Source organism: Pan paniscus, chromosome 12 (genome assembly GCF_029289425.2).
Source record: "Pan paniscus chromosome 12, NHGRI_mPanPan1-v2.0_pri, whole genome shotgun sequence".
NCBI classification, from domain to species: domain Eukaryota; kingdom Metazoa; phylum Chordata; class Mammalia; order Primates; family Hominidae; genus Pan; species Pan paniscus.
The window spans coordinates 116,463,776-116,490,069 of record NC_073261.2 but is presented as its reverse complement, the minus strand read 5'-3'; the positions used below and the strand labels follow the sequence as shown (position 1 = coordinate 116,490,069).

Below are 26,294 nucleotides of genomic sequence, written 5' to 3'. Positions count from 1 at the left end.
CCGTCCTCCTATAGGCATAAAACAACCCCCACTCCCGCCACACACACACACACAAGCTGTTTCTGCTTTTGGCCCAGTCAAGCCAAAAACTCCCCTGCTCTGGGTGGGGATTGTTGACTGACTGTAAGTGCCATGTTTGTGGAGCATAATCTCTAATTCTTGAAACAACTCAGCCTGGAGCATTTTATTATTATTATTCCCATTTTATCTTTTTTTTTTCAATTTCTCCTAGCCTTGTAATTATTACTCCCATTTTATAGTTGAGGAAACTGAGGCCTCACAATGTTGCGTGGCTCCTGGAGAGCTCATAAAGCCAATGAGCTAGGGCTGCAAGTGTGGGCTGGGCAATGACTCCCAGGACGCAAAAAGCCAGGCACAGTGGAATAGGTTGCCACGGAATACACTTGTGAGCAGAAAACATTCCAAACCCAAACCAAAGAGAGTGCGTGTGCATGTGTGTGTACTTTACACACCCAAGAAAGCCCAGCCCTGATTGCCTGCCTTAGGAGGTAGGAGGATGCGAGAGACTGAGTGTCCATGTCCCCCTAGACGCATATGTTGAAAACTTCATCCCAGTGTTATGGTATTAGGAGGTGGGGCCTTTGGGAGGTAATTAGGTTGTGCCGGGGGAGCCCTCATGATGGAATCAGTGCCCTTACCAGAGGCCAGAGGGCTGGTGCCTCCCTGCTGTCACGTGAGGACATGATGAGAAGGCAGCCATCTGCAAGCCGGAAGACGGCCCCTGCCTGAATCCGAACATGCTGGCACCTGATCTTGGATTTCCAGCCTCCGGAACCGGGAGAAATCAATGTCGGTTGTTGAGAAGCACCCAGTTTATGGTGTTTTGAGACAGCTGACTGGACTAAGGCAGAATGAAAGAGGGGAGGACTCACTTGTTTCTTCACAGGATTAAACAGGTGAGCAGATGGATGAAAAGAAGAAGGGGGAGGAGGGAAAAGGGGGAAGGGGAGACGGACAGGGCAAAGGAGAGGAGAAAAATGGACTTTCTTTTTACATACTTTTCTGTATTTCTGCTTTCTGTAATAAGGATGAGCTGCTTTTGCAATAATAATATTACAATTTATGTAAAGCACTACATAAAAATATTAAACAAATCTTCCACTGTGCTCGTCACAAAAGCATTAGTTAAAGATCTAACTAGGGAGGCCAGGCGCAGTGGCTCACGCCTGTAATCCCAGCACTTTGGGAGGCCAAGGTGTGTGGATCACCAGAGGTCAGGAGTTTGGGACCAGCCGGCCAACATCATGAAACCCCACCTCTACTAAAAATACAAAAACTACCCAGGCATGGTGGCACGTACCTGTAATCCCAGCTGCTCAGGAGGCTGAGGCAGGAGAATCGCTTGAATATGAGAGGCAGAGGTTGCAGTGAGCTGACACGGTGCCATTGTACTCCAGCCTGGGTGACAGTGAGACTCTGTCTCAAAAAAAAAGATCTAAATAGAGGATTCCCTCCTCCCCCCACCACAGTCCACCAACACACGACGATGCAGGCCACACACTCACTGGGAGGGCAAGGCTTGGGGCAGGGGCGGCAGGGACAGCGGGCAGAGAGGTCTTTAACTGGGCCAGCTGTGTGAGCAAGACTTGGGCAAGCCCTTTAGCCCCACCCCCCACACTCAACCCCCTCTGTAAAATAGGCTGAGAATACCTACAAGTCTGTGTGAAAATTAAATGAGAGACTGGGTACGTGTGTATGCAACAGCGTCTGGCACACCGTGTTTGATAAATAGCGGCTAACATGATTAACTGTGTGTTCACATTATGTGAATATTCTTAATATTGCTCCTGGTCCTAATACTAAGAATGATAAATTAGGAGCATTTTGTTAATCAAGCCCCAAGCTTTGTTAGCCTTCACAAGCAAATTGATCCTTTACACAGTTTTTTAAGCCCCAAATTTCCAAGTATTGTTTATCGTCTTGCTGCCCCTCCCTGCCAGCTCTTGTTTTTGGTTTTTTTTTGAGAAGGAGTCTCGCTCTATCGCCCAGGGTGGAGTGCAGTGGCACGATATTGGCTCACTGAAACCTCCACCTCCCAGGTTCAAGCGATTCTCCTGCCTCGGCTAGGATTATAGGTGCCCGCCACCATGCCAAGCTAATTTTTGTATTTTTAGTAGAGACGGGGTTTCACCATGTTGGCCAGGCTGGTCTTAAACTCCTGACCTCAAGTGATCTGCCTGCCTCAGCCTCCCAAAGTGCTGGGATTACAGCCGTGAGCCACCAAGCCCAGCTCCCCAACTCTTGTATTTTAATGAGCAGTTAGCAGGTGTTCCACCCAAGGGGGCCTCACCCAGGTGCCAGAGGGAGCACAAGGCCTAGGTTTGTGCAGGCACCGGCTGCAGACTGGCCACAGGGCTTTCCCATCCTAGGCCCCTCTGGGATATGCTGGGCACCCCCCGAAGGTTAGCCTGCCATGAATGGCCCAGTGAGCTGGGTTTTGGAGTTCATTTTTAAGGAGCTGTTTATACTCGGTGAGACAGGAGCAGCCTGACATGCGCCCAGAACCTCCTGCCCTTGGCCCCACACCGCCCTCCCCACTCTCTCTGCCCTCTCCACACTGTGCTGGTCCCGCTGCCCACTCTTCAGAGACTCACTCCCAGCTGTCTTTTTGTGTCTGGCCAGGTGCATTAGAGGTCCACCCTTCAGGATGCACCCCTCTACCCCCTACGCCATGTGCTGACCCCAAAATCCTGGGGTGCAGAGCCAGACAGTGGTGAAGACACGCTGGCAGCCCAGATGTATGCAGCCCCAGAGCTCTTCCCATCCCCCCGCATGCGCGTGGATAGCATGGCTGGGACAGATGCTGGCCTCCAGCCCCACGGTGTGAGGCTCTCTCAGAATACCTGGGTCCTGGGGAGGCCTCAGCCACCATTGCCTGTGGGACTGGCCAAGCCGCTCAGCCTCTCTTAAGCCTGCACTTACCTACAGATAATGATCCCTGCCGGGTGATCATGAGGGGATGGCAAAAGAGAAAGTGCCTGGTAAATGTGTGTGTAAAAGACTGGTATAGCAGCCCAGTGTGTGCCAGGCTCCTAACCCAGGCAGCCTTAGACAGGGGAGGCCAGGCTCTGAGAGCAGATGAAACTAGGGTTCAGAGATTCCACCTGGGAGCAGGGTCAAGCTGCCCTCTGGTGCCCCATGTTCGCTGCCCGGGTCAGAGACACCCCACCTTCCCCCTCGAAAGCGCTTTCTCCCGCAGGGCAAATGCTTCCGCAGCCCCAGTGGTCATGCTACCCTGCAGCCACTGCAGCCCCTCAGGCCTCCTCCTTTTTACTTTTTTAAAAAATTGTATGATTTTTAAATTTTTTGTAGAGACAGGGTCTTGTTATATTGTCCAGACTGCTCTTGAACTCCTGGGCTCAATTGATCCTTCAGCCTTGGCCTCCCAAAGTGCTGGGATTACAAGCGTTAAGTCACCACGCCCAGCCCCAGGCCTCCTCCTGAGCCAAGAGGCTGGGGCCTCCAGGTACCAGCAGGGCCGGAGGCCTCAGGAAGCCCCTGGTAAAGGAGCTCCCAGAGCAAACAAGGTGACCAGCGTGCAGCACACAGGTGGGGAGTGGGGCTGTGGGGCAGCCCCTGGGGAGGCTGCACAGAGGAGCTGTTTCCCGCTGCCCCTTCCCAATGCCAGAGCCCATCAGGGCCAACACTGCTGCTGCCTGTGGGCAGGACAAGGTGAGGGGCACTTCCTGAGGAAGAGGGGCTTAGAGGCCCTCTCCCCGGACCCTGGGCCAGCCTCTGGGGCTGCCATCTCACAGACCCTTGATGTGGGGGCATGAGCTTCAGCGTGACTCCCTGGCAGGCGCCACGTGCTCAATGAGCTGATCTACGTACTGAAAGGGAGATAGCAAGCCGGGCCTGAGCCCTAGCTTGAGGACTTCTGGGGCATGGCTTGGGGCAGATAACACAGGCAACTTTGGCAAGAAGTAAAGAGGGACTTCCTGGACATGGGGGCTGTTGCTCTGTACTAGAATGGGCTGCCAGGTGATGTGTTCCAGTCGGGTGGCACTGATTCTGAAGGAGAATCGCTTGAACCCAGGAGGTGGAGGCTGCAGTGAGCTGAGATTGCACTATTGCACTCTAGTCTGGGTGACAGAGTGAGACTGTGTCTCAAAAAACAAACAGGCCAGACTCGGCGTCTCATGCCTGTAATCCCAGCACTTTGGGAGGCTGAGGCGGGCGGATCACCTGAGGTTGGAAGTTCAAGACCAGCCTGACCAACAGGGTGAAACCCCGTCTCTACTAAAAATACAAAATTAGCTGGGCATGGTGGCACATGCCTGTAATCCCAGCTACTCGGGAGGCTGAGGCAGGAGAATCGCTTGAACCCGGGAGGCGGAGATTGTGGTGAGCCAAGATCGCGCCATTGCACTCCAGCCTGGGCAACAAAAGCAAAACTGCATCTCAAAAACAAACAAACAAAAATTGCAAAAATAGTACACAGCACCATGTACCCTCCACCCATTTCCCCCGAATGTTAACGTCTCGCGTACGTAACCGTGGTACATTTGTCAAAACTATGAGATTAACATTGATTCAATACTATCACCAACTGCAGACTTTCGTTGGATTTCACCAGTTTTCCGCTAATGCACTTTTACTATTTCCGGATCCAGTCCAGGGCGACCAGGGTGCATTTAGCCATCGTGCCTCCTCCGATGTGAGATGGTTTCTCAGTTCTTTCTCGGTTTTCATGACCTTGGCCCTTTTGAGAAGCAGTGACGAGGCATTTTGTGGGTGTTCCTCCATTTGGGTTTGTCAGATGTTTTTTTCATGATTAAACTGGAGTTCTGCGTTTTTGGAAAGAATAACATGGCGATGAAGGGCCCTTCCAATCATGTCATATCAGGAGTAGGTAATTTCAACACAATTTATCACTGGTGATATTAACCTTGTTTCTTGATTGAAATGATGACTGCAAGGTTTCTCCACCGCAAAGCTGCTATCTCCCTTTCCATACTTTATTTGTTAGAAATGTGTCACTAAGTCCAGCCCACACTCAAGGGGAGGAAAATTAAGCTCCATTTCCTGGAGGGGAGTTCTCTCCATATATTATTTGCAATTCTTCTGTACAGAACTGTACCTTTGCTTCCATTTGCTTATTTACAATGCATTTTCGTTATCTCCTGTCCCCTCCCTCTAAGCTGAGTGGCTAGGTGAGCCCCTCCCCTGGGGCATGTGCCAAGGGAGAGCTCCATCCCTGTGCTTTCTCCTTGCATTTCGTGAACTATACCATAATCATTACTTTCCTTGTGAGCTTCCTTACCAAGGGACAGTTTTTAAAAAGTCATTTATTTAGTAGTCATTGGCAGGCACCTTTGTCAAGTATTTTTCTGAGCATGATCTCATTTTACTCCCATGATGTCCTGTGGTTATAGTTTCCATCCCCATTTTACAGATGAGAAAACAGGCTCAGAGAGGTTAAGCTACTGGCCCAAGGTCACACAGGAACTGTGTCACACCCCTCTCTCCCCAGTGCCCAGCCCAGTGGCTGGCAGCATATCCGGCTTCAACAGGAACTTGCTTACTGAAGAGCAGCCCACACGTGAATGGGCATAAAAAAGCAAAACAGCGAACTCCCAGGTGGTTGTCCATCACTGCCTCTGGGAGTTGAGCCTATAGTCAGGGAGTTCAGTGAGTTCAGTCCAGGGTCTTGCCCCCTCCTGCCATGGCCCAACACCATCAAACAGTAAGAGGGGTCCTTCTTGTAGTAGAGCGACGGCTCCCACTTTTTCTTTTTCTTTTTTTCTTTTTTATTTTTTTTAAGATGGAGTCTCACTCTGTTGTCCAGGCTGGAGTGCGGTGGCACGATCTCGGCTCACTGCAGCCTCCACCTCCTGGGTTCAAGCGATTCTCCCACCTCAGCCTCCCAAGTAGCTAGGATTACAAGTGCACACTACCACGCCTGGCTAATTTTACCCACTTTTTCAAGTTCCCACACAGCAGTGGTAAACTGGGGAGAGGGCAGCTAGGGTTAGTGAAAGGAATGACGATTCCGTCCAAACTGTGAGTGCCAGATGATTGCAGACAGGCGGACTGTGCTTCTCTCAGCTCCCCATGCCATGCAGAGTGACCTAGAGTGACCCAAGGAGACCCAGCATGGATCTATGAGTGACACTGAGCCAGGAAGGTGTCCAGGGAGGGGCTGCAGACCAACCTGGGCACGAGGCCTCTTTCTAAGCCCACCCTGGTTAAGTGCTTTGCCAGTTTTTAGGTAAGGATCAGCCTCAGCCTGCACTGGGCCTACTCAGTAAAGGTTTCCACGGTCTTTGGATTTGGAGCCCCCAGTTTAGGGCAGAGACAAGTATAAACTGACCAAGCAATAGAAGAGATGCCCACATGAGGACTCCTGGGAGGGGCACTGACTGCAGCCTGGGTGGCGGCTCCTGGGCAGAGGGGGAGCTGCTGTGGCTACGGAACAGGCCAGCAGGAGGAGCCAGTGGTGATGAGTGCCCTGGTGCCAGGAAAGCCCCTGGCAGAGGGCCTGGCCTGTCTGGGGGATGCTGGTGACTCCTGGTTCCAATGTGCTCAGCTCTGAGCCAGAGGCTGGCCTGCCTCAGACGGGGCATTTCCTTCAAGTGGTTAAAATTCGTTTTTGTGCTGAGTCAGGAAGCTAGCCGGCTTGGGCCTCCCCACCTCCAACGCTGAGTGGCACACAGTACCAGTCATCAGCCTAAGCAGAGACCTGGGTAAGTGCCCCCTGGCTCTGCCCAGGGGACAGGAATGACAGCAGCGTCCCAACAGATTCCTGCTCAGGCCCCGCAGGGATCCACACCAAGTCACCCTGTGAGATGTTTCTCCACTGGTCACTCTGTCAGTGCCTTGAGCTCCTGGCCTGGCTGGCCCTGCTGCCCTGTCTGCACTGGTGCCGGCACTACGCTGGGTCACTGGGGAAGTCGGGCTGGCAACATACCCAGATGCAAGCAGTTGGCTGAGCAGATGGGCTGGGTAGCCACGAGGACCCTTGGAAGGCTGCCCTCCCAGGCCAGTCGGCGGTTTGTTCTGTTGCCCAGAGACATGCTGGCCTCCTGAGGCTTTCTTCTGGGGCTGCTCCTGGGGCACTCTGTCCAAGAGGTGGCAGGGTGGCACTGCAGTGTGGTTCGGGGCGGGACTCAGCGTGAGTCTGGAGGCAGGGCATCTAGTCATTCCTCTGCCCACACTTTCTGTAAGATGCAGAGATTGGACTAAATCAGTGGTTCTCACTGCCGCGATTCCTGGACCAGTGGTGTCAACAACATCTGGGAACTTATTAGACATGCATATTTGGCCAGGAGCAGTGGCTCACGCCTATAATTTCAGCACTTAGGGAAGCCGAGGCCAGCAGATCACCTGAGGTCGGGAGTTCGAGACCAGCCTGGCCAACATGGCGAAATCCCGTCTCTACTAAAAATACAAAAATTAGCCGGGCATGGTGGTGGGCATTTGTAATCTCAGCTACTCAGGAGGCTGAGGCGAGAAAATTGCTTGAGTCCAGGCGGTGGAGGTTGCAGTGAACTGAGATGATGGCAGTGAACTGAGATGATGCCATTGCATTCCAGCTTGGGTAACAGAGCAAGACTCCATCTCAAAAAAAAAAAAAAAAAAAAAGACATGCAGATTCACAGACCCCAGGGAGACCTGCTCAGTCAGCAGCCAGTGGGTAGGCCCGGCAATCTGTGTTTTAACGCGCCTTCTGGGCTCATGGTGGAGAACCACTGGCCTGGACAAAGGCCTAAGCTTCTTCCTAGGCTTATTTCAATTCACTGGGCACCCACCGCATAGGAGGGGCTTGTGCCAAGAGCTGGAGAATGCAAAGGCGGACGAGGTATGACGCTGGTACCAAAAGGGCACCTCTGTTTCCTGGGTGGCTACCTCCTATCTGTCCTTAGCACCCAGCTCAAATGATGTCTTCTTTGGGCACTGTCCCAGACCAGCCCTCCCACCAGTTCCTCAGACACGAGTAATCGGGTCCCACCTCTTCCCCCGACGCCTGTGCCAGCACGGCTCTTGGTATATAGGATGTACCATTGTTCGTGAGTCAGTTTCCTGCTGAACAGTAGGGATGGGAAGGACCGAGGGTGGTTCCTGTTCCTCCACGGTCCCACAGCCCTGAGCACCAAGGGGTCCCGTTCCCCAACACAGACTGTACTAGCCCAGCCTCTGCAAGGCCCCTGCCAAGTGCCCATGTCCTCAAAGAAGCTTTCAGGGCCCACTACACCCATAGCCCTATTCTGGGGCTTTCCTTTGGCAAAAGTTGCAGATTGGGCCATGTGGCCCCTCTACTCTGAGCCTAAAAGCCTAAGCCAACCTGGTTCTCCCTCTCGGGAGGTTTGAAGACGTATCGCACAGTGAGGTTGTAGCCCAGCCTAGAGAAACAGAAAGAAGGCCGAGTGCAGCCACTGAGGCAGCCAGAACCACGCAGCAGGAGGTGTGTCCAGTGTGGGGAGGGGTATGGCAGCCACAGCAGGAACAAACTGCACTGGCCTCCTCACCCTCCCTGGAGTGATGGGACTGAGCACCCCCTTTTGTGCCTGGTGGGAGCTGCCCACAGCCCCTGACTCTGGGCCAGCTTACAAGGACTCAGCACGTGCTCTTAGCAGCCCCTTTTCCAGGGGCAGGCAGTTGGGACAAAGCAGCACTGGACCCGAGCTGGAGGGATGGATCCTGGGCCCTCCACTCACTGGCCGACAATGACGGGCAAGTGGCTTCACCTCTCGTCCCTCAGTGACTTCATCTATAAATGGGGCTGAAATCAGGGGATCAAAAGGCATGAAGAGCTAGCCCCTAGCATGATACTTGGCCTACTTTTGGTATTTAATAAACGTCTTCTGACCTGGTCCTCCTTCGTACCTCAACCACATCAGACACAGCGTCATGATGATTTTTCCCCTGAGCAAAGTGGCTTTGTGTGAAGTTGCTAGGCCTGAGTTTCCCCATCTAAAATACACAGGTTGACCTGGATGATCTGGGCCTCAGCTACCCCTACAGACCTCTCTGCTCACCATCATGAGTGCCCCTAGCAAAGGGAGACAGGGGCCCTGGGGTGTTGGGAGGAATGGACACTCAATTTCCAGTCAGGCATTGAACAGGTCAGTGGATTAGTGGGTCTGTGATTCATTCATCCATCCATTTTGTCAACCATTTGTTAGGTCATTTGTCAACCAGCCACCCAGCCCAGTGGCTGGTCAGCTCACAGCATATTCTGGTCCTTGTACGGCTTCCAGCCCAGTAAGCTCAACCAAAGAGAAAGAGAACAGAAGAATGAGAATAAACAAACTCCAACTGCCCACAACACACGGAGTGAAAGAAGCCAGACCCCAAACTGAACATACTGTATGATTTTCTTTGTATTATAAAAGTGTCACACACACACAAAAAGTGTCAGTACATCCAAAACCAACCGACAGTGTCAGAAGCCATGATAAGGATTATCCTATGCAGGGGATCAGGGAAACGGTAAGTAGTGACTGGACGGCAGCTCAGGGGCTTTTGGGATTCTGGTAATATTCTGTTTCTAAATCTGGGTGCTGGTGACACAGTGTGTTTGCCTAGTGAAAATTCATTGAATTGTACATTTAAGTTTTTACACTTTCCTGTATCTACACTATGCTATAGTTCAATAAAAATTTACCCAAAAAATAATAAAAGAAAGAAAAGAAAAGCAAGAAAAAGCAAGGAAATGCACAGAGCAGTTAACTCAGCAATTCCAGTTCTAAGAGCTGCTTATCCTGTAGTTATCCTTCCAGGTGGGCAAATGATGGAGGGGCATGATGTTCCTGGAAAACTGGAAACCTAAACGTCTTGGTTATTCAACCAGAATGTTAAATAAACAACACATCCATATGATGGAATATTACTTAACCATTACAAAGTATGAGGTTGATCGTTATGTACCAATTGCAATAAGCCCTAAGACTGAAAAGTCAGTAAGTGAGCCCAGGAGGTATAGAGCGCTACCCTCTGTAGCAGCAAGCGTGCATAGCCACAGGCTCTCTCTGGAAGGACACAGGAGAAAGTGGTGGCATTCTGGCCTGCAGGCTCACGCTCTCCCCTTAGGGGATGTTATCTGTGGCCACATCCAGTCTGCCTGCCAGACCATGCTCTTCCCGAGGGTCTACGGAGCCTGGTGCCAGTGGTCTTAGTTCAGTCTCCAAGTGAATGATTCGCAATAGTCTGTAGCTTACAAATTGCCATCCCTCTGACTGCGGGCAGGGCCAGAATCAGGGGTTTGGCAACGACCACAGCCTGTCTGTCCATCTGGAAGATGGGCTAGATGTGCACAGAACAGGGGCTCATGGCTGAAGAGGGCACAGTTCCCACATGCGCCTGCTGTCCAAGGAGCAGAAACAGACCCTGGGGCAAGAGAAGCCAGAGTGCCAGTTCAGGGAGAGCTGCTGCCGCCTTCTGTCCTGCAGGAAAGAAGACTTGGCAAGGTCACACCGGCAAAACAAGGATTTGTATCCAGGTCTGACTCCAAAGCCCAGGCATGCTGCCTTCTTTAGAGGCCAATCAGGGAGGGCTTCACTGGGGAGTCATATGCAGTCTTTTTTTCTTTCTTTTTTTTTCTTTTTTGAGACGGAGTTTCACTCTTGTAGCCCAGGCTGGAGTGCAATGGCATGACCTCGGCTCACCGCAACCTCTGCTTCCTGGGTTCAAGCGATTCTCCTGCCTCAGCCTCCCGAGTAGCTAGGATTACTGGCTAATTTTTTGTATTTTTAGTAGAGACAGGGTTTCACCATGCTGGCCAGGCTGGCCTCAAACTCCTGACCTCAGGTGATCTGTCTGCCTCGGCCTCTTGAAGTGCTGGGATTATAGGCGTGAGCCACCGCGCCCAGCGGTCTCATGCAGTTTTGCAAAGTCAAAGCAGACGAGGGTTGGCATGTTCCACGCAGAAGGAATGCTGTCTAGAAACAGAAGAGAGTGGCGTGACCTTGAGAGTACAGGGTTCTGTATTGGGTCAGTGGGGGCAGGAAGGCAGCAGGGAAAGCAATTTGGGAAACTGGTCAGAAATGATGCAGGAAGTGCTGGCTGGAGCCTGGCTACAAAGACTCATGGGTTCCTGGCCATGGAGCCTGAAGTCAGTCCTATAACTGTTTGGATTCCAACTGACGGCTTGAATACAGGTTCAGCTCCACCTCTGCTTCCAGAAGATCATTCTGGCAGTGAGGTGAGGGCAGATTGTAGGGCGTCTGGCTGGAGGGAGGGAGACCTGTTGGGAGGCAGTGGCAACAATTCAGGCGAGCAGGTGGCGGCCAGGACAAGGGCTGGCGTGGGTGACATAAGAGTTTGAGAGGAACTGAGAAGGAAGAAGGGCATGTAATTGGCGGAAGACAGCAACTGTGCGAAAGGGAGGAGGTAAAGGTGACGCTCAGGTTTCTAGATCAAGGAACAGGGTCTCCAGTTGTACCCTTCACGGAGGTGAGAAATCCAGATTTGGCTGGAATCCGAGTTCAGTTTTTTGTTTGTTTTTTTGAGACTGAGTCTCTGACGCCCAGGCTGGAGTGCAGTGGTGCGATCTCGGCTCACTGCAATCTCTGCCTCCTGGGTTCAAGCGATTCTCCTGCCTTAGCCTCCTGAGTAGCTGGGATTACAGGCGCCTGCCACCGTGCCAGGCTAATTTTTGTATTTTTAGAAGAGACGGGGTTTCATCATGTTGGCCAGGCTGGTCTTCAACTCCTGACCTCAGGTGATCCGCCCGCCTCGGCCTCCCAAAGTGCTGGGATTACAGGCGTGAGCCACCGCGCCCGGCCCTGAGTTCAGTTTTTTTAAGGACACAATTAGAGGTGCTCACGGGATGTTCAAGCAGGGAGGCTGGTAGATACCTTCGATTCGCTCGTTCACCTACGTGTACGAATTAGACAGCCAGGCTCCCTGGCCTTGGGAGAGTCCTTCTGGTGGGGAGACAGATGATAAATAACTGAAGTAATGGAAAAGGGGCAGTTCAAGAAAAGTGTTGTGGAGGAAGAAAACAAGAAGGCCCGCCAGAAGGGGACTGGAGGTCGGCCCCGAGGGTGCGTCCGCTAGAGGGGGCCTCTCCAGGTGGACTGCGGGTGAGAGTAAAGGGGGCATGTGGGGGAAAAGCATTCTAGGGAACAGCAAGTGCGAGGACCTGGAGACGGCAGAGGGGCTGGTGGGACAGGCGCCCAAGAGGAGGCCCAGGCTGTCCCTCCGGGGCGTGGGGAGAGGCATGGGGCTGGGTCCCTGCAGGAGCTCACAAGCCACAGTGGGGAGCAGAAGCGTTACGCTGAGTACAGTGGGAGCCACTGAAAGGGTTAAAGACCCCTGGGGGTGCTGAGTGGGAAGGGGCTCTGGGAACTGGAGTGGACGCAGGGAGACCAGTTATAAGGCGAATGCAGGAGTCCAGGCAAAAGAGAATATTCCAGTGTGTATCTTAAGACTTAACTTTTTACACACAGAACACCCTGCGCCCCTCTCAGAGCCTCCGGGGTCTTCATGCGAGCAGTTTATCACGGTTCTTTCGTCTTAAACCCTCTTACTATTTCAGCAAACACCCTCTCCTCAGCCTGGTCAACCCCTCTGCCCAACCCGAGTGGGCCCCGAAGCAGCAAGTGGGGACCAGAGTCCTGCTCATGTGAGTGGTGGGGCCCGGCCTGTTCCCCTGAGACCAGGCTTCTCTCGCTCAGAGCAAAGCCCCGGGGTGCCGGGATTCTCTCTCTGCTCCCGCTCCCTGGATGGAGCTTTTAAAAAAGGAGGATTCCTCACTGCGGCCTCTGCCCCTTGCACTGAGCGCCAACCCGCATCACAGCTCAGCAAAGGCGCGCGCAGTGAACAGACGGAGGAGGGGTGGCTCCTCGCTGAGCTGAAGGCTGCGGCGACGCAAATAAACAGCATGGTTCCTGCTCTCCACGAACCTGGCGCTGCAGACGTGGGCAAACCACACCAAGAGACGCGAGCAACCGAAATATAGGGAGAAAAAAAAAGGTGCCCTGGACAGCGGGCTAGATGTCTCCTGCAGGCTCGAGGACTTCCCGGAGGGGGCGGCGTTTTCTCAGGGCCTGGGAAGAATGGGCGGGTTTCAGCGGGCGCCTTCTGGGTGACTGCCCGTTTCGGCTTCCCCTGACCCCGTAACAGAGCGGAAGAGGCCCAGAGACGCCAGAGGAGGGGCGTCAGCGGGACACTCAGGCCGAGAAGCTCTGACTCCCGCTGTCTGCAAAAATGACCGGATGCAGGAATGTCACCTAGAACCGGCCAGCTTTCCGACCTCTCCGGTCAAGGACGCATTCCTAAGAGACGAAGGGAGAATGACAGAAGTTAAAAACAACCAAACAAAAGCCGGGTTGAGACCCTCTACCGATGGATTCAGCTGATGGGGCTGCAGGAGGTTCCTATAAGCGTGGTCCCCTCTCCCCGCACCGTCTCCGGCCCCGGCCCTGGGATTTCCCCAGCCGCCGCCGCCCCGCCCCCTCCGCCCCGCCGCCCCGCCCCCTCCGCCCCGCCGCCCCCTCCGCCCCGCCGCCCCCTCCGCCCCGCCGCCCCCTCCGCCCCGCCGCCCCCTCCGCCCCGCCGCCCCCTCCGCCCCGCGCGCCGCTGCGACCTTTCCCTTACTTTCCGGGGCCTCAGGCCCCGCCCCTCGCTCCGACCAAAACACGTGCCGCGTCCCGCCCTGCCCGATCACGCCGCGGCCAGGCTCCGATCACGCGGCCCCCCGCGGCGCTCATTGGCCGGCCGGGCACGGGCCGGGCACGAATTGGCTGGTGGTGGCCGGCCCCGCCCCGGCAGGGGCGCGGTGTATTTTGGTTCGCCTCCGCGCCCCGCCCCGCCGGCCGCTCCCTCCGCGGCCGCCCCGCCCCTCCCGCGCCGCGAGGGCCGCGCCGGGGCAGAGCCGCGCGGGCGGGCGAGGCGCGTGCGGACCGCAGGAGCTCCGGGTAGCTGCCGCCGCCGCCCGCAGCCCACGTGCGGCCGCTGCTGCGCCCGAGCTCACGCCCCGCGGCCGCTTTGTTGCTCCCGGCCGGCCTGCACGATGCACACGCCGGACTTCGCGGGCCCAGACGACGCGCGCGCAGTGAGTGGTGGGGCTGCCGCGGCGGGACTACTCGTCTGAGCGAGGGGCCAGGCGGGGGAAGTGGTGCGGGACTCGCGCGCCTGTGAATGCGGGAGGTGGGGCGTGCGGGGCTTCGCTGCGGCCGCGCCGGTAGGGGCCTGGGCGGGCTCCGGAGCCAGGCGGGGCGGTGGCCGCGAGGGGCGCGCCCGGGTCGGCGGGGGCGAGGAGGGGGCGTGTTCCCCGCGCAGCTTTGTCTTGCGCTTCCTGGGCGGCCCCGCCCCGCTGGCCCCGCGGCTATTTCCAGCCATGACGTCACCCCGGTCCTGTGAGCCGGACGGCCGTTGGGCGGGGGAGCGGCTGGCGGGAACGCGGCACGCGGCCTTGGGGGCGGGGCAAGAGCTGCTGGCGGGAACGCGGCACGGTTTTGGGGGCGGGGCAAGGTTCGGGGGCGGGGCACGCGGCCGTGGGGCGGGGTAAGAGCGGCTAGCCGTAGTGCCGCTCGGCCCTGGGGGCGGGGCAAGGTCTGGGGGCCGGGGCAACGACGGGAGGCGGGGCAACGCTTGGAGGCGGGAACGCGGCACGCGAGCGTTGGGGGCCCTAAGCGTCGCGACCTGGGGGCTTCGGGGAGGTAGCCGTGGACGTGGGCAGAGCGCGGGCCTCGTGGTGTGCGGGCACTGTGGGCCGGGCGAGCCCCTTCCCGCCCGTGTGGTGAGCCGGCCTCGGCGCCCGGTTCTGTGACATCACAGGGGGTTTCGTGGCGCAGCCTGCGGTACAGAGGCCGGGGATTTGAGGTGGCCTCGTCTTGTTTGATCTCGGGGAACCTCGGCAGGCGGAAAACTTTGATGCTTTGGTGCATGGCAGATTGAGAGGAAACGTGTATCTTCGTACACTTAAAGTTTCCTTTCCTTTTTTTTTTTTTGATACGGAGTCTCGCTCTATCGCCCAGGCCGGAGTGCAGTGGGCGCGCGATCTCGGCCCACTGTAACCTCCCTGGGAGGGAGGGATATTACTCTTCTGAGAGTAATATCACCCTCTCGCCCCCGGATTAGTTTTCTTTTGGAAGAGATCAGCTCATTCCAGCCTCTTCCCTCCTCCCCTCCAGATTAAAGAGACGGTGAGGGTCGGGTGCGGTGGCTCACGTCTGTAATCCCAGCACTTTGGGAGACCGAGGTGGGCGGATCACCTGAGGCCGGGCGTTCGAGACCAGCTTGACCAACATGGGGAAAACCGCTCTCTACTGAAAATACAAAAATCAGCTGAGCGTGGTGGTGGGCGCCTGTAATCCCAGCTACTGGGGAGGCTGAGGCAGGAGAGTCGCTTGAACCTGGGAGGCAGAGGTTGTGGTGAGCCGAGATGGTGCCACTGCACTCCAGCCTGGGCAACAGAGCAAGACTCTGTCTCAAAAAAACAAGGCCGGGCGCCTGTAATCCCAGCACTTTGGGAGGTCAAGGCGGGTGGATCGCCTGAGGTCAGGAGTTGGAGACCAGCCTGGCCAACATGGTGAAACCCCGTCTCTACTAAAAATACGAAATTTTCTGGGCCTGGTGGCGGACGCCTCCCAGCTACTCTGGAGGCTGAGGCAGGAGAATCGCTTGAACCCGGGAGGTCAGGAGTTCAAGGCCAGCTTGACCAACATAGCAAAACTCTCTTTCTACTAAAAATACAAAAATTACCCAAGTGTGGTGGCGGGCACTGCAGTGAGCCGAGATTGTGCCACTGCACTCCAGCCTGGGCAACTGAGACTCCATCTCAGAAAGAAGAAAAAAACTGCAAAGAGATCCTCTCCGGGGTCGCGGCAGGTTGGCTTCTTGTCACCACCTGCTAGCCTTGGGACAGTAACAGATGACTTCCACTCCCGAATCTGTGGAGGGAACTGGTGGAATCGCCATGGGCCCTACCTGCGTGGAGTGCTGGAAGCCTAGGCGGAAGGCCCCAGAGTCCCTGAGAGCATCTGTAGGAACACTGCTTTGGCGGCTTTACCGCCTCAGAGAGCCATGGTCAGGTCGCCGCGGCCACTGGCAGACTGACTAGATGGCCTCAGTGTTGGCTCCTCCTCCCTGGGCAGCTGCTTTACCCCAGCCACTGTTTGGCTTGAACCTCAGGAGTTAATTTTATTAATCATTTACCCAAGAAAAATATGAACTTAGTAGCCCTTTTTAAGAGTCAGGATTTTTGGTGGCAACGCTTGCCAGCTTAGTTCTGTCTTTGAAATGTTGGCTTAAAAGCCGAATTGTCATGAGCATTCCTTGAATGTCTTTTACTACAGCTCGGTGTTTGTTGCTATAGACTATTGCATGTGCATTACATGCCTACTGTAGGCTTCTGATATGCATATCCACATGCCCATCATGGGTGGCCTCTGTATTTCCCCTGCACTGAGAAGCCGTTGTGTTCTGTCGCCTTTAGGTTGACATCATGGACATATGTGAGTCCATCCTGGAGAGGAAGCGGCATGACAGCGAAAGGTCTACTTGCAGCATCTTGGAGCAGACAGACATGGAAGCTGTCGAGGCTCTTGTTTGTATGAGCTCCTGGGGTCAAAGATCCCAGAAAGGTGACCTGTTGCGGATAAGACCCCTCACGCCTGTCTCTGACTCTGGGGATGTCACCACCACTGTGCACATGGATGCAGCCACACCTGAACTACCAAAAGACTTCCATTCTTTATCGACTCTGGTAAGAGGAGGTGGGAGGGAGGAGCATTTTTGTGAAATGACTAGAGTAGCTGAACTCAGTGTGTTGAAGAACTTGTGAGAAGATTCCCTGGGATGCTGGCAAATAAGTTGCATATCCTCTCTGTGTGGGTCTGAAGGAGTAGAAACTCTTCCTTTGGCCAGGCATGGTGGCTCAAGCCTGTAATCCCAGCACTTTGGGAGGGCCAGGCAGGCAGATCACGAGGTCAGGAGTTCGAGACCAGCCAGACCAACATGGTGAAACCTCATCTCTACTAAAAATACAAAATTTATCCGGGTGTGGTGGCGGGCGCCTGTAGTCCCAGCTATTCAGGAGTCTGAGGTAGGAGAATCGCTTGAACCTGGGAGGCGGAGGTTGCAGTGAGCCGAGATCGTGCCACTGCACTCCAGCCTGGGCAACAGAGCGCGAGACCCCATCTCAAAAAAAAATAAAAGAACGAAAAAAGAAACTTTTCTTTCATTTCTGAAAAATGTGCTCTTTCTATGGATGGATCATACCTTGCTAGCTACGTGGTTAATGTCCGTGGGATGAAACCTACAGATTAATGTGAGAAAGTGAAATTTACTTCCCCAGGGGAATCTCGGGGTGGAGCTTAGGTTCTCCAGCCTAGTGTCAGAATATATCGGTAGCAGCTGGAGAAAGCATGTACTTTGACATCAGATTGCCTTCGTTGGGTGGCACCTCTGCCCTCCCGTGGCAGCCGACTCCTTAATGTGAGTTCTATGAGTTGGGTGCAGTAAGTCACTCTTGCTTTTTGGTTTTTTAATTTGCTACATCTGTGAAAGTACTTGGAAAAATTGCATCTCAGCTTGGAGAAGCTGAGAACTGTAGGTTGCTAACCGAAGTGGAAATTGTGATTGTCCTGGGCTGGAAGCTTGCTCTGAAAGAAGAGTGTAGAAAGCAGATTTGGAGAGGGATGGGAAGGGCCTGTGGGTTGTCAGGAGGGTTGCAGAAGTGGTGGGCCTGGCGGTCAGGAGCTCCTCTCAGAGTTCCCTGCACTGGGCTCTTGTGTAGGTTTGGGAGAGGTAAGCACTGTGGGAATAAGCTGAGAAAGCAGAGTGCCCCATGCAGCCTTGAAACCCACTGGGATGTTGAAAACAGGGTTAACTGAGTGTCTAGATGATTCTGTGTAAAGGTATTGGGAGCATCGTGATGAATTAAATCCCTTTTAAAATTTAAAGCAACCTTTTCACATGGTACTTTTTTTTTTAGTGCATAACTCCTCCTCAGAGCCCTGATCTCGTGGAGCCATCGACAAGGACACCTGTTTCTCCCCAAGTAACAGATTCCAAAGCATGCACAGCCACGGATGTTCTCCAGTCCTCTGCCGTAGTGGCCAGAGCTCTGAGCGGGGGCGCGGAGAGGGGCTTGCTGGGTTTGGAGCCAGTGCCTAGCTCTCCCTGCAGGGCCAAGGGGACTAGTGTGATCCGACACACTGGGGAGAGCCCTGCTGCCTGCTTTCCCACCACCCAGACTCCAGATTGCCGGCTTTCTGACAGCAGAGGAGGAGAAGAGCAGCTTCTGGGACACTTTGAAACTTTGCAGGACACACACCTCACGGACAGTTTACTCAGCACTAACTTGGTGTCCTGTCAGCCCTGCTTGCACAAGTCTGGTGGCCTGCTGCTCACTGACAAAGGCCAGCAGGCAGGGTGGCCTGTTGCAGTTCAGACTTGCTCACCAAAGAATTATGAAAATGACCTGCCCAGGAAAACCACCCCTCTGATTTCTGTCTCTGTCCCTGCTCCCCCTGTCCTTTGCCAGATGATCCCTGTGACTGGACAAAGTAGCATGTTACCAGCTTTTTTGAAGCCCCCTCCCCAGTTGTCTGTGGGGACTGTGAGACCCATCCTAGCTCAGGCTGCTCCAGCGCCTCAACCTGTGTTCGTGGGACCTCCTGTGCCTCAGGGAGCTGTGATGTTGGTCCTGCCCCAGGGAGCCCTCCCTCCGCCTGCCCCCTGTGCAGCCAATGTCATGGCTGCCGGGAGTACCAAGTTGTTGCCCCTTGCCCCTGCTCCAGTGTTCATCGCCTCTAGCCAAAACTGTGTCCCTCAGGTAGACTTTTCCCGAAGGAGGAACTATGTTTGCAGCTTCCCAGGTTGCCGGAAGACCTACTTCAAAAGTTCCCACCTTAAGGCCCATCTTCGCACTCACACAGGTAAGCGCTGGGGCAGGTGGGGCATTGGGCACACCAGACCCTGTGGTTAGGAAGCACACCTTGAGCCGCCTTTGGCTGGGAGGGGATCATGAGAACCCCTGGCGAAGGTGGAAGTGTGGCTTTTTCTTTGGTTCTGAAAAGCCCGCACAACCTTGTAAGGGTGGGATTGTTTGCACAGCCATCAGGATTTTGCATACAGAGCGCTCGCCCTGGAAGATAAAATGTAGTATAGTTCTGTGATTGCGTCTTTTGGTAGCTTTTAGAGTGACTCACAGTGTCCCCTTCTGTTCACATTGCAGTAGACGTTTCATGCCCTTTTTTTTTTTTTTTTTAAAGAAAACATGCATTCATTCACATTTAGTAAATGTATCTTACCAGTGTGACTTATGTTTATGTGAGAAAAGGTCTGGCCAAACTATAGAAAAGTTCAAATTCTAAAATATTTTTTAAAAGAGTATAGTTTTCTTACCTCTGAGAGTAGTTTTTAATTTAAAGTAAGTCACACAAGAAACTATGCTGACCTAATGATCTCTCTGTTGTCTAACCAGTTCTGTCCAATATAATTTTTTGCAATGGTGGAAATGTTTGTTGTCTGTCCATTAGGGTAGCCACTGGCTGCTCACACTTGAAGTGTGTGGCTAGTGTGCCTGAGGAACTGAATTTTACATTTTTTAGTATTTGAAGTTTAAATAGCTCCATGGGACCTGTGGCTGCCCTGCTGCCCAGCAGTGGTCTGAGTGTTGCTGGATAGACAGTCGCTTCAGTAGGTGAGGGCACCGTTTCTCAGGTGTTCTGTGAGTTTGTGTTCTGTTGCTCTGATCGTGGTAGCCTCCACGTGTAGAATAAAGCGCAGTCTGCTGTTCAGACATTATAAGAGGAACTCTACTACTCCATTCTACTGAGTGGCTGCTTGCTTTGAGGATAAAGCCAAACTTGGCCCATGAGGTGCTCGCCTCTGCCCATTCAGAAACAGCCTCCCCAACATTCTATGTCTGGTTCCATATTTCCACCCTTCCCCCTTGGCCCTCTGCCCATCTCCACTTACTGAAACCCTCTGAGGGCCTTCCTAGGATTAGTTATTAGATTGTTTCTTTATCTTCCTTCTTTGACCCTAGTGGTTTATTGTAGGTCTTACTATAGTCTCCCTTTGTTTTTTAGTTAGTTGTATATCTCACCTGGATATATTCCTGGTGCTTGATAAAAGGGCCTGACACTAGTCAGTAAATGAGGGTTGGTCATTTGCATGGCAGATGGACGTGGGGCTGTGTCAGGGAACGGGTGTTTCTGAGGGGAATTGACCTGCCTGCCTCTTTTAACGGGCGTGTTGACTTGGTGAGCTCTGCATTTCACCGGGACTCTCCAGGGGAACTTTGCATTACACCAGAGCACAACTTCCAAATGTTGGAGGTGACTGAATGAAGTTTTACCGTTTATTTGGTTTACCTTGGTAGAAGTACTGACAGAATGACCTGCAGTGATTGAAACAAGTTGCTTCCATGTTTCCTAAAGTACTTCCAATTCAATAACAGGCCTTGTACAGGGGCTCATGCCTGTCATCCCAGCACTTTGGGAGGCCAAGGTGGGCAGATCACAAGGTCAGGAGTTTGAGACCAGCCTGGCCAACATGGTGAAACCCCGTTTCTACTAAAAATACAAAAATTAGCTGGGCCTGCTGGCGCATGCCTATAATCCTAGCTGCTCAGGAGGCTGAGGCAGGAGAATCACTTGAACCTGGGAGATGGAGGTTGCAGTGAATGGAGATTGCGCCATTACACTCCAACCTGGGCGACAGAGCGAGACTCTTATCTCAAAAAAAAAAAAAATTGGCCAGGCACTGTGGCTCATACCTGTATTCCCAGCACTTTCCGAGGCCAAGGCAGGCAGATCACGAGGGCAAGAAATTGAGACCATCCTGGCCAACATGGTGAAACCCCGTCTCTACTAAAAATACAAAAATAGTTGGGCTTGGTGGCACGCTCCTGTAGTCCCAGCTACTTGGGAGGCTGAGGCAGGAGAATCGCTTGAGCCTGGGAGGCGGAGGTTGCAGTGAGCCGAGATTACGCCACTGCACTCCAGCCTGGTGACAGAGTGAGACTCCGTCTCAAAAAATAAAAATAAATAACTGTAAGAGTTCTGAAGAATCCCCTTGTGCCATTTTGTAAACTTGGAGTTTTCATGAGAAGTAGAAACTGGGCAAGTTTACCTTGGATAAGATTGCTTTTTATATATATTTCTGCCAACCTGAAAAATATTTAAATTGGAGTAAGGTAGAGTGAATAGATGCTACCTTTTTTTTTTTTTTTTTTTTGAGATGGAGTCTTGCTCTGTCGCCCAGGCTGGAGTGCAGTGGCGCGATCTCGGCTCACTGCAAGCTCTGCCTCCCGGGTTCACGCCATTCTCCTCTCCTGCCTCAGCCTCCCGAGTACCTGGGATTACAGGTGCCAGCTACCATGCCTGGCTAATTTTTTTGGTATTTTTAGTAGAGACGGGGTTTCATCATGTTAGTCAGGATGGTCTCCATCTCCTGACCTCATGATCCGTCTGTCTCAGCCTCCCAAAGTGCTGGGATTACAGGTGTGAGCCACCATGCCCGGCCGGTGCTACTTTTTTTTTCTTTTTTGGACAGTCTCATTCTCACCCAGGCTGGAATGCAATGGCGCGATCTCCGCTCATTGCACCCTCCACCTCCCAGGTTCAAGCGATTGTCCTGCCTCAGTCTCCGGAATAGTTGAGATTACAGGCACCCACCACCACACCCAGCTAATTTGTGTATTTTTAGTAGAGACAGTTTTCGCCATGTTGGTCAGGCTGGTCTCGAACTTCTGACCTCAGGTGGTCTGCCCGCCTCGGCCTCCCAAAATGCTGGGATTACAGGCGTGAGCCACCGTGCCCAGCTGGATGCTACATTTTTTATTTTTATTTTTTTGAGATGGAGTCTCCCTGTGTCGCCCAGGCTGGAGTGCAGTGGCGCAATCTCGGCTCACTGCAAGCTCTGCCTCCCGGGTTCACACCATTCTCCTGCCTTAGCCTCCCAAGTAGCTGGGACTACAGGTGCCCGCCACCACACCCGGCTAATTTTTTGTATTTTTAGTAGAGATGGGGTTTCACTGTGTTAGCCAGGATGGTCTCGGTCTTCTGACTTTGTGATCCGCCTGCCTCGGCCTCCCAAAGTGCTTGGATTACAGGCATGAGCCACTGCGCCTGGCTGGATGCTACATTTTTAATTAATTTATTTTTGTTTTTTGGTAAAGATTGGGTTTTACTTTGTTGCCCAGGCTAGTCTGGAACTCCTGTGCTCTACTGATCGTCTCCAGGCTCCCAAAGTGCTGCGATTATAGGTTTGAGCTGCTGTACTTGTACTTCGCCTGATTTATTTTTAAATATATTTTGAAAGATTAGCTTGAAATCTTTGGGTGCTAACATACTGCATCTTAAGTGTGGGAGGAATAAATGCCTTTTGGAGGATTTCTTGACCCAAATCATCCAATTCCAGAGTAACAAGATACCACTTTCTTCTGAGTTTGATGAACACGATTTTAAAATGACATGAATTAACCCCTTGAATAAGGTGCTTAGCGTTTCCTTTCTCTTTAATATGTATTTTCTCACCTCACAGGGGAGAAGCCTTTCAACTGCAGCTGGGATGGCTGTGATAAAAAGTTTGCTCGTTCGGATGAGCTGTCACGCCACCGCAGAACTCACACAGGGGAGAAGAAGTTTGTGTGCCCGGTGTGTGACCGACGTTTCATGCGCAGTGACCACCTGACAAAGCATGCCCGGCGCCACATGACGACCAAGAAGATCCCAGGCTGGCAGGCAGAGGTTGGCAAGCTGAACAGAATCGCCTCTGCAGAGAGCCCGGGGAGCCCACTGGTGAGCATGCCAGCCTCTGCCTGAAAGGTCCATTAGGACATCACTCATGGGATTTTTAAAAAGTCTCTTTCCAGGAATGGAAGTGATGGATTCCTCTCCCACTGCCTCACCCAAAAAAAACGGTCTTGGCGGCCTAGGGGAAGATCGGGGAGCTGGTTTTGATGAAAGTATGTTAACTTTTCTTTTCCACTTGGGACCCTGTTCAGTATCTTTTGTAGTTTCAGAAGTTTTTTTGTTTTGGTTTTTTTTTTAAAGAAATGGTAGAAAATTTGATAATCTGAATCACCAGCATTCAAACAAATATTTCGGCAATAAAGTTTACAAAATCTGGATTTTTACAACCTTTTCTATTGATGTTTTGTAGAAATAAGACAGGGTACTAATTTTTATACTGGTTTTTAGAAAAATATTTATATTGTTGGTGCTCAAATCACCAATTTCTAGCTAGATCATTTTGCAGCCTTCTTTTCAGTGTTTAATAACAAAGTTTTTTCTAATGGCCCTTCTTTTAGTAAACTCGACATGTTATTCCACTACAAAAATCACAAGTTATCTGGCCTTTTAGATCTTTTTAGAATCGGACCTGGTTGAATAAGGACCTCTTAAAAGGGAAAAATAAATTTTGCCGTCAGCTTCTTGATAACGTTTTCAAGGAAATTCTAGGCAATCATTCCTGTCACCAAAGAACTAGAATTTTGGTTGACTGGAACTAGTGAGCTGTGTCCATGGTGTGTCATGAAGGATGTACCCCAGAGAGTAACATGAGCCACGGGGCAGATCCCAGGGACCAGTACTTGCTGCAGGATCTAGTCTGTAATAGTCTTGGCCATGGCTCTGCTGAAAGCAAGCCATTCAGTTTCTTGTTTGTACCTAAAACACCAAAAAAGAAACACTCAAATCCAGCTGCTTTGTCAATTGTCAGTTCTGACTCCTTTTGCTGTGGCCTTATCCGTACTATATTGTGGGTAGAGTAACTTCTCAGAAAAAAAGGAAATGTCTGTATTGGTTGGATGAAACTCCACCAGAGCACAGCTTAGCTGGGGCGAGATGCATGTGAAGGCAGGCAGTGCCAAGATTCCGCTTCCTTTGTTTGCCAAATACTAGAAACGCAAGGAAATGCAAGTTACGCTAAATGGCAGTAATACTACCCAACTGCCTTTCTGTTCATTTTGTTCGAAGGAAATTGTTTTGACCAAACAGAAAATTACTTGGAATGGTGTGTTTTACAGTCTACCTAGAAAATAGATGGACAATATTTTTCAACTGTGTGAGCACATAGATAACCGAGAGAATGTGGCCACCTGTGTTCAAGAAGCCACTGATACTGGTTTTTGTTAAACATTGGAAGTTCAGGCAATGGAATAAATGTAGGAACATACAGAATGTTGCACTAATTTGGTAGCCTGGGAATTTTTTTTATTGTGCAGTATGTATTTAAATTTTGTCTATGTTAATTATCAGCATTTACCTTTATTTAAATGATGGTAAGGTGGAATATTGAGTAAAATTAGGTTTTGTGTTTTGTTCTTTGTAGTCTGATAAAATCTCCACCTGGTCATTCATTGTGTGTGACTTGATACCCGTTAACTTGCCCCTTAGTATCAGCTGTTACTTGACACAAATGTGTGTGTTTTTCAGAGGTTTTCAGTCTGGACACTCCATAGGTGAGTGTCGTGTCGTTGTGAGACAGCACAGTTGTCTCATGTTGTGCATAGTTCGTGTTTCCTCACCACCCAGTCCTTTCTCCTGCTCATCAAAATCAGCATACACATTTTTGACTGTACACACTATAAATGGCATCAAATTTGGATATTTTTCTTAGTTATGACATGCAAAGTAATGTGAGTCCTGCCAGTATTCTGGTGGATAAGGTCTTTTGAGTATTTGGTTGCTTGTCACAGCATTCTCCAAGTAGTGATATTTCTAAAGAGGAGATACATGTTGAAAACGGTTTTAATTTACACTTCCATTTCCTGATTACATTTGGAAATACTTTGTGTAAACCATCCCCCTTCCACCTCCATTTGTCTGTTGAAAGATTTTAAGTTGGAAACAGTTCCTGTCTGAAAACTCTTCTGAGAACCACAAACCTTGTGTATGGATTTGGCGTGGAGCCCTCAGCTGGCGGCTCTGGGTGCTGACGGCCGCCGGAGAGGTGGGCTCCCCTCGTGCACTTTATTGCCTGGGCAGTTTTGCTTGATCTTTTGTGACTTTGAGCCTTTTAAGTAGTTTGAATGATAAGACTTAAAATGTTTCATAATTATGTTTTATGTAACAGACTTTGACATTATTTAAACGAGCATGTGTAATGTAACTTTTCTCTTTGAATCATATAAAACTTGATTTTAAATTGGATGTGTGTCCTGTGTCATTTAACTGTACCTGGTATACCTAGAGACTTTTTGGAAGAGTCTATAAAATTCATTGTGTATTGGCTCAAACTAAACTCTCCTCTTTGTTTTCTGGAGTTTTATTCTGTTTCTTTGGGTTCTTTGGAGGGTTCTTTCTGAAAAAAATGTGTGAAGCGAGCTGGGTATGGTGGCTCACACCTCTAATCCCAGCACTTTGGGGAGTTGAGGCAGGAGGATTCCTTGAGCCCAGGAATTCGAGGCGGCTGTGAGCTATGATCATACCACTGCACCTAGCCTGGGCAACAGAGCAAGACGCTGTCTCAAAAAGCCAACATGTGAAGTGGCCACACTGGCAGTGGGTCTGGTCCAGACAGACCCAGTAGTGTGCCGGGTGACCCTGTGGCCGTCAGTGCTCGTGCCCGTCCTGTGCCAGGGGGTGGCTGCAAAGAGGTAGAATTGAAAGTGGTTTTCCAGCTACTCTGGAAGAAGTGCTTGGAAGTCTCTTCCATTATTTCCTTCCACCCCCGGCCCAGGATTACAAAGTACATCATGGAGCCACAGGCTTCACTCTTCCTTCTTTTCCTTCCTAACTAAAGGCTGCCATATATCTTCAGAAAACACAGCCCCTGCCCCTGCCCACCTCAGAAAGTCCGATTTGTCCCCAGGGGGACACCTCACCACACAAAAGGTCTGATTACGGAGCCTCCTTCTAGAGGGAAGTATTAGAGCCGCAAGTGTGATTATCCCTCTCGTGGCAACTGACAAGACTTTTCTCCTGCCTCATTATTGCCAGAAAGGAAAAAAAAAAGCCACAGATTCTCTCTTCTGTGAGGTGCTTGGCTACGCTTCTTCGACAGCCTTACGCTCTCCTGTGTGCTCACACGTGCACGAGCGTGCCCCACTCCTGGGAACAGAATGCTCTCACGGATCCACCAATCAATGTCAGCAGCAGGTGTCCAGGCAACGTGTGTGAGTGGGGACAAGTGGCCCTAGGTCTTTGGAACAGCAGAGGAAAGTGTCTTAGAAAGGGCTGTCGGAGGCACAGGGAACCTGAGCCAACAGCAGCCGAGGGAGGAGGTCCCTGCCTGGGTGAGGCTAGGAGCCCACGGGCCGGCGAAGAGAGACTTGGGAACACACATGTCAGGAGGGGGCAACAGCAGGACTCTGCTCCTTCCCAAAGAAAACACACCCAGCATTTCTCAGAGCCAGGGGTGGACAG

The 26,294-nt window shown here is 52.0% G+C and overlaps 1 protein-coding gene and 1 long non-coding RNA gene across 7 annotated transcripts; one reads left to right on the top strand and one right to left on the bottom strand.

Annotated features, from left to right (window-relative positions):
- The first annotated feature begins 722 nt into the window (after positions 1-722).
- Positions 723-25,077, top strand: KLF11 (KLF transcription factor 11). 6 transcript variants are annotated; one of them, XM_008952303.4, is made up of 4 exons: positions 723-917; positions 16,406-16,675; positions 17,906-18,851; positions 22,468-25,077. In XM_008952303.4, exons 1-4 carry the CDS (start codon positions 873-875, stop codon positions 22,746-22,748), a joined length of 1,542 nt encoding a protein of 513 aa, XP_008950551.2. In that variant the 5' UTR covers positions 723-872; the 3' UTR covers positions 22,749-25,077. The 6 variants fall into 6 exon arrangements, with proteins under 6 accessions (XP_008950551.2, XP_034808487.1, XP_054964230.1 ...); XM_034952596.4 differs by lacking the exon at positions 723-917 and adding an exon at positions 13,805-14,020; XM_055108255.3 differs by lacking the exon at positions 723-917 and adding an exon at positions 14,090-14,149.
- On the bottom strand, positions 9,337-13,727 carry LOC134728626 (uncharacterized). Its single transcript, XR_010109230.1, has 2 exons — positions 13,564-13,727; positions 9,337-13,241 (listed from the first exon to the last, which is right to left on the bottom strand). It is a non-coding gene; the product is annotated as an uncharacterized LOC134728626 (long non-coding RNA).
- Positions 25,078-26,294: the final 1,217 nt, after the last annotated feature.

What these genes read in the sequence shown, in the direction of transcription:
- KLF11 (XM_008952303.4), top strand. Translation starts at nt 873, where the DNA reads ATGAAAGAGGGGAGGACTCACTTGTTTCTTCACAGGATTAAACAG. An exon ending in TTCTTCACAGGATTAAACAG is followed by an intron (nt 918 to 16,405) that starts GTGAGCAGATGG and finishes TGTCGCCTTTAG; the next exon opens with GTTGACATCATGGACATATG. An exon ending in CCATCTTCGCACTCACACAG is followed by an intron (nt 18,852 to 22,467) that starts GTAAGCGCTGGG and finishes CTCACCTCACAG; the next exon opens with GGGAGAAGCCTTTCAACTGC.